The 6,823-nt window shown below is 52.3% G+C and overlaps 1 protein-coding gene and 1 long non-coding RNA gene across 2 annotated transcripts in view; one reads left to right on the top strand and one right to left on the bottom strand.

Annotated features, from left to right (window-relative positions):
- The first annotated feature begins 4,469 nt into the window (after nucleotides 1–4,469).
- Nucleotides 4,470–6,460, top strand: LOC123517804 (homeobox protein MSX-2-like). Its single transcript, XM_045278290.1, has 2 exons — nucleotides 4,470–5,090; nucleotides 5,314–6,460. The coding sequence occupies exons 1-2, from the start codon at nucleotides 4,613–4,615 to the stop codon at nucleotides 5,709–5,711; spliced, it is 876 nt and encodes a 291-aa protein (XP_045134225.1). The 5' UTR covers nucleotides 4,470–4,612; the 3' UTR covers nucleotides 5,712–6,460.
- The window catches only part of LOC123517809, a 10,350-nt gene continuing 9,570 nt past the window's right edge, over nucleotides 6,044–6,823 (bottom strand). The window contains exon 2 of the long non-coding RNA XR_006678595.1: nucleotides 6,044–6,218. This is a non-coding gene — a long non-coding RNA (uncharacterized LOC123517809). The remainder of the gene's footprint in view (nucleotides 6,219–6,823) is intronic.

Here is a 6,823-nt window from a genome sequence, read left to right as displayed (position 1 = left end):
GGGGAGAGAGAGAGAGAGAGAGAGGGAGGAATATAAACTTCTTGGGGAAGGATGGGGAAGTGATGGGGAGGAAAGATGGGGAGGACAATAAATATGATAAAGAAATAGAAAAAAATAAGCAGAAACAGAAGAAATGAAGAAAGAGGAGAATAACGAGATGAAGCTTTAGTTGGGAGGAAATGGGGAGGAGATGGGGAGGAGTTGGGGAGAAGATGGGGATGGGGAAGAGGGGAGAAAGATAATGCGAAATATATAAAACGAAGCTAGATAAGAAAAAGGTATAAAAGACAGTGGGGAGAGGTTGGGGAGGAGGTGGGGAGGAGATGGGGAGGAGGTGGGGAGAAGATGGGGAAGAAGAGGTAGATAACTCGAAACATAAAGCGAAGATAAGCAAAAAAAAAATGAAAGAAAGTGAGGCTGGACTGGGGAGAAGATGGGGAGGATTGGGGAGGAGTTGGGGAGGAGATGGGGAAAAGTGAGGGAGATAATTCGAACTAAATGGAAGATAAGAAAAAATAGGAATAAAAGAAAGTGGAGAAGAATTAGGAAGGAGATGGGGAGAGGTTGGGGAGGAGGTGGGGAGGAAATGGGGAGGAAATGGGGAAGAAATAAGGTAGATAATTCGAAACATAAAAAGATAGACAAGAAAAGGCATAAAAGAAAGAGAGGCTGGATTGGGGAGGAGATGGGGAGGAGATGGGGAGGTGATGGGGAGGAGATGGGGAAGAAGTAAGGAAGATAATGCAAAATATAGAAAACGAAGATGGACAATAAAAGAAAGAGCTATAATAGAAAACGGGGAGAGGTTGGGGAGGATTTGAGGAGGCGTTGGGGAAGAGGTGGGGAGAAGATGGGGAGGAAGTGAGGAAGATAACCAGAAATAAACAAAGATAAGAAAAAAAAGTATAAAAGAAAGAAGACAGGTTGGGGAGAGGTTGGGGAGAGGGTTGGGGAAGAGGGTGGGGAGGAGGTGGGGAGGAATAAAGGTGTGGGCCTTGCGCTTCACCTGAGTCATTAGCGAGGCTCACCTGGCGGCGCGGACTCAGGTGGGCTATTAAATGTGTGACGAGGACCACTCACCTTGATCTCTCTCTCTCTCTCTCTCTCTCTCTCTCTCTAACATACCTATACTCTGATAAAACATGAAAATAAATAAAAACTACAATATGAATAAATGAGAGAGAGAGAGAGAGAGAGAGAGAGAGAGAGAGAGAGAGAGAGAGAGCCATCATCTTCTTCCTCTCTTTCTATCCCTCTCTCTTCTTCCTCTCTCGCCTAAGCTTCCTCCTCCTCCTCCTCCTCCTCCTCCTCCTCCTCCTCCTCCTCCTCCTCCTCCGCGGTCCAATATATTTCCAATAACACCGCCGAAAAGGTTTCCATTGACTCCCCTCACCTAATATTGCCTGATAGTAAGGGGAAGAGAGGGGAGGTGAGGGGAGAGGAGAGGGGAGAAGAGGGGAGAGGGGAGGTCATGGCGGCTAGGAAGAGGGGAGAGGGGAAATGATGCAGGAGTAGGGGAGATAAGGATAGAGAGTGAGGGGAGGTGAGGGGAAATGGGGAAGGAAAATTTTAAGTTGATTTCAGTTTTTATATTATGGTCAGTGATATTCTCTCTCTCTCTCTCTCTCTCTCTCTCTCTCTCTCTCTCTCTCTCTCTCCAATAGTTATACATCACGATAAACTATTTTACATCTTCAATAAACCATAAATTATACAAAACCATCCCCACCCACCCTCCCCACCTCCCTTCCCCACCACCCCTTCCCCAACCTTCCCCACCCCTCCCCAACGCATGCCAACCCACCCCTGTAGACTCAAAGCACCACCACCACCACTACCAGCACCAATACTCCCTCCTTCCCCTCCTCCTCCCCGTCCTCCCCACCCTCCTCCCCACCCCTCCCCAACATATCACCATTTTCCGATAAGGGCACATTGGGTTGGGGAAGAGCATCAGAATGTCTCCCTTTACCATTGCTATTTGTCCGCCACGATAGATGGGGAGGGGGGAATTAATGGGGAGGAATGGGGGTGATGGGGAGAGGAGGTTTGGTGTGTGTTGGGGATTTGAGTGGGGAGTTGAGTGGGGAGTGGGGAGTTGTTGTGGTGAGTAGAGAGAGAGAGAGAGAGAGAGAGAGAGAGAGAGAGAGAGAGAGAGAGAGAGAGAGAGAGAGAGAGAGAGAGAGAGAGAGAGAGAGAGAGAGAGAGGACGAAAGAATGCTAGTGAAGGACAGGAAGAGGAACACACACACACACACACACACACACACACACACACACACACACACACACACACACACACACACACACACACACACACCGTTACTAACTTGATACGCCCACTGTGAATGTTACCTAATTGACCTCAACGGGGGGTAGGGAAGTCCACACACACACACACACACACACACACACACACACACACACACACACACACACACACACACACACACACACACGGTAATTTAATAGCCGATAAATCAAGATGTACAATCAATTTTCTTATTCTGTGTCATCCGCGTGGACAATTTGAGAGAGAGAGAGAGAGAGAGAGAGAGAGAGAGAGAGAGAGAGAGAGAGAGAGAGAGAGAGAGAGAGAGAGAGAGAGAGAGAGAGAGAGAGAGAGAGAGAGAGAGAACCTAACACAAAACACTCAAAACAAAACAAGACAAAAACAACCCCTACAAGAAAAATTTAAGGGGGAAGGGGGCGGAAGGGGGCGGAGAGGGGGCGCCTGGCCACTGTGCCCCCCTCCGTCTCTTCCCCTGGGGCTGGAACCAAGGGGAAGACTCTCAGGTGACCAGTGAACACCAAAAGGGAGAGATAATCAAAACAACAACAACGAGAGAGAGAGAGAGAGAGAGAGAGAGAGAGAGAGAGAGAGAGAGAGAGAGAGAGAGAGAGAGAGAGAGAGAGAGCGTTGATAAAGATAGGGAGAAGAATAGGATGTTAATGGCAGAGGATTGTGGATAAGGAAGGATAAATACAAGATAGGACAGCTTTGGAGGAGGAGGAGGAGGAGGAGGAGGAGGAGGAGGAGGAGGAGGAGGAGGAGGAGGAGGATAGTAAATAAAGTGTTGTGTAAATGGAAGGAAGGAGAATGGAAGAAGATAGGAGAATAAAAGGAGGAGAAATTGATATAAAGAAAAGGAAGGAAAATCTCTCTCTCTCTCTCTCTCTCTCTCTCTCTCTCAAATCTATTCACCACTTCCACCACCACCACCACCATCACCATCACCTCCGACCACACACACACACACACACACACACACACACACACAACCTTATCTCCCTCCCTCCCTCCCTCTCCTCCCTACCCCTCACCTGGTATTGTCACCTGGCGTAATATAACCGAGACTGTACCGCCATCTGTGTGCGTGTGTGTGTGTGTGTGTGTGTGTGTGTGTGTGTGTGTGTGTGTGTGTGTGTGTGTGTGTGTGTGTGTGTGTGTGATGTATAGAACTGCTTAAACCGACACAAACCTACTACAGACCCACAATTAGGCTACATTATACTATCCCACCCCTCCTCCTCCTCATCCTTCCCACCCTTCCCATCCTCCCACCCCTCCTACCATTGTGATGTAAATCTGTCTTAGGATGAGCACACTAGCGAAGGTTTGGGCTGGGGAGGAGGAGTGTGGGGGAGGTGGGGAGGTGGGGATTTGGGTGTGGGGTGGGGAAGGTTGTGGGGAATTTAACAGTAAGTGTGGATGTGTGAGTTTGTATGTGTTCGGAGGTGATGGGGAGGGAAGGGGAGGGGAGGGAAAGGACTTGTGTAGGAAGAGACGTGTGGGTGAGGGGAGGGGAGAGGAGGGAAGGGGAGGGGAAGAAAAGGAAGGGGATTATGGGTTAGGATAAGGATGGGGCTTGTTACGGTGATAAAGGATGTGTGTGTGTGTGTGTGTGTGTGTGTGTGTGTGTGTGTGTGTGTGTGTGTGTGTGTGTGTGTGTGTGCCAGGTGCAAGGAGGGTGAGGATGAGGTGTTAAGTGGGGGATGAGGGGCCAGGTGTGAGGGTCAGGTGTGTGTGTGAGGGGCGTGGGTTGGGGGTGGTGTGGTGTCAGTCAGTGCCACCCTCCCCCCCCTCCTCCTCCCCGGCGTGACGAGGCTCTGTTGACCGTCATTTCCATTTCATTAGTGTCAGCGGCGGGTAACCTGTCGGGCGGCGCGGGGCGGGATGAGCCCGGCGCATAAAGGGGAATTGAGATGAAATAAGGGGCTTTCTGCTCCTGGTGTCCCCCACACAAGCACCGCCACACTATATCTTCCCATAAAGCTAATGGTCCGTGCCAAGTGATCTCGCCCGTGCCTCCACATTGGCTGCCGGGCTATTATGTGCCCCGCCCACCCGCCCCACGCCCGCCCCGGGTTGGCCGAGGCGGCGCGGAGGGCGGAACGCAAAGACCAGGTGGGCGGGGCGCGGCAGCAGGAGCAGAGGTTACCAGTGAGCGCTGCCAGGCCGCGGCGCGAGGCGTGGCCCGCCAGCTGCAGCCCGCCGGGACTCCCGCCCCGGCCCCGCCACAGCCCGCCGACATGCCGCCCCGCGCCCCGTGAGCCAGTGTGTGCCATGCCCCGACGCGCCCCGCCGCCGCCGCCAGCACTGTGAGGCAGCATGGCCGGCGCCGAGGGCCAGGACGCAGTGCGACACAGCCACAACTCTGCCTTCAGCGCCGTCGTCAGGAAGAGCTTCTCCTCATTCTCTGTGGACGCCATCCTGGCGCCAGACGCCAGGCCGCCCCGCGCCCCTGAGCACATCCACGCTTCGCCCACGCCGCCCGTGGCCGAGAGTGACCGAGACGAGGAGGACGAGGAAGAGGAGACGCCCCGCGAGGAGTACGAGGAGGAGCGGGAGGTGCACGTGGACTCCGAGGAGGAAGTGGTGGAGGGCGACCCTCGCCTGGGTGAGGACGAGGACGAGGGCAGCCGCCGCGGTGAGGACACACTGCTGCGCCCCTGCGTGTTCCCTGCCCCGCGGGACATGCCCCTCCACCAGAGCGCTCCGCACCCCTTCGTGCCCCCCAGCTTGCAGCCTGGCCTGTGGCCGCCCCTGCACCTGCTGCACCACCACCTGGCTCTAAGGGCCTTCACCAGTACGTGTCCCGAGCCCCACGCCCAAGCCCACCCACATCCTCCCATCCTCCCCTCGCGGCCACGTGTTGTTGTTTGTGTTTGTTGTCTGCACTGCCGTAGTAGTAGTAGTAGTAGCAGTAGTAGCAGCAAAAGTAGTAGTACTAGTAAAAGCAAACATAGTAGTAGTAGTTGTTGTGATGTGCCTGGCGCCGCCCCAGTACTAAGCCGTCACTCTCCCCACAGAGACGCCCGAGCCGCCGCGGTTCCACGGCCCCGTGAAGGTGCAGCTGAGGAAGCACAAGCCGAACCGCAAGCCGCGCACGCCCTTCACCACGCAGCAGCTGCTGTCGCTGGAGAAGAAGTTCCGGGAGAAGCAGTACCTCAGCATCGCCGAGCGGGCCGAGTTCTCCGCCTCGCTCAGCCTCACCGAGACGCAGGTCAAGATCTGGTTCCAGAACAGACGCGCCAAGGAAAAGAGACTGAAGGAGGCGGAGATGGAGCGCCTGCGGTTCGCCTCCCGTCCCATGGTGCAGCACAGCCCCCTGCTGCCCCCCGCCTCGCTCCTCCCGCACTTCCTCCTCACCCACTCCTTCCCGCACCTCCACCAGCCGGGATTCGCCCCCTCCTCCTCTGGCAGCTAACAAACCCATCCCCTCCCCTCCCATCCCACCCACCACCACCACCACCACCACGACTCACGGTGACCACCCTCTCCCCTCCCACCCCCGAGCCTCCCCAGGTGCGACACTCACCTGAAGGGCGGCACGGCAGGGTCCAGCCTCATTAACCCTTCCCCTGCCTCACCCTGCACCCTCACCCACTCACTCCTTCCTCTCCTGTCGCTCCCTCTCTCTCTCTCTCCTGAAGGAGGGCCAACAGAAAACGTAATTGGGTAGTTCCTGAGAAGTTGTTTATTTTTTAATCGCGTTTTCTTCGATGTGTTTTTTAGGGTAAACTCGTGTATAATTATTGTTGTGTGTGTGTGTGTGTGTGTGTGTGTGTGTGTGTGTGTGTGTGTGTGTGTGTGTGTGTGTGTGTGTGTGTGTGTGTTTATAGGTTTAAGACGTGTGATTTTAAATTGAACAGGACAGGAATAAGACACATTTTTATTACTCTCTCTCTCTCTCTCTCTCTCTCTCTCTCTCTCTCTGGGTATCTTACGTTCCTGAATAATTAAATAAAAACATGGCCACAGTTGGAAATGCTTCAAAAATAAAAAAAAATAAAAAACATGCAAAAGCGTTCACTGTTTCACGAATCCTGTTTCACGAATCCTGTTTCACTCGTGTTTCGTTTGACCGGATCGTGTGTGTGTGTGTGTGTGCTGGCTTCAAGGTTTTACATATTAAGGAATTAAAAAAAAATGTATAAAATAAACAAGACAAATTAATAATGAATAAATAACCTTACAATTATTTTTTTACACGCAAAAAAAAAAAAAAAAAAAAAAAAAAAGTGAATTGACGGGTACGGTTCACAGTGAGTCAGTGAAGCAGTTCATTCGAGACTCGTGAACCACTGACTCATTTCTCCGTGTTTTGTAAGTGGATTTTTCGGTGTTTTTAGGTGGATAAGAGTGGATTTGGTGGATAAATTGGTGTTTTAAGTGGATTTTGCTTGTTTTAGATGGACCGACGTCGTTTACAGGTGGATAAAGGTGGATTTGTGTGGATTTTCTGTGTTTTAGGTGGATAAAAGAGGATTTGGTGGAGAAATTGATGTTTTATGTGGATTAAAATGGTTTTGGTGGATA

Source organism: Portunus trituberculatus, chromosome 6, assembly GCF_017591435.1.
Source record: "Portunus trituberculatus isolate SZX2019 chromosome 6, ASM1759143v1, whole genome shotgun sequence".
In the NCBI taxonomy this organism is placed as follows: domain Eukaryota; kingdom Metazoa; phylum Arthropoda; class Malacostraca; order Decapoda; family Portunidae; genus Portunus; species Portunus trituberculatus.
The sequence above is the reverse complement of the archived record's forward strand: the minus strand, read 5'-3'. Positions and strand labels throughout refer to the sequence as shown.

What these genes read in the sequence shown, in the direction of transcription:
- LOC123517804 (XM_045278290.1), top strand. Translation starts at nt 4,613, where the DNA reads ATGGCCGGCGCCGAGGGCCAGGACGCAGTGCGACACAGCCACAACTCT. An exon ending in GGCTCTAAGGGCCTTCACCA is followed by an intron (nt 5,091 to 5,313) that starts GTACGTGTCCCG and finishes CTCTCCCCACAG; the next exon opens with AGACGCCCGAGCCGCCGCGG.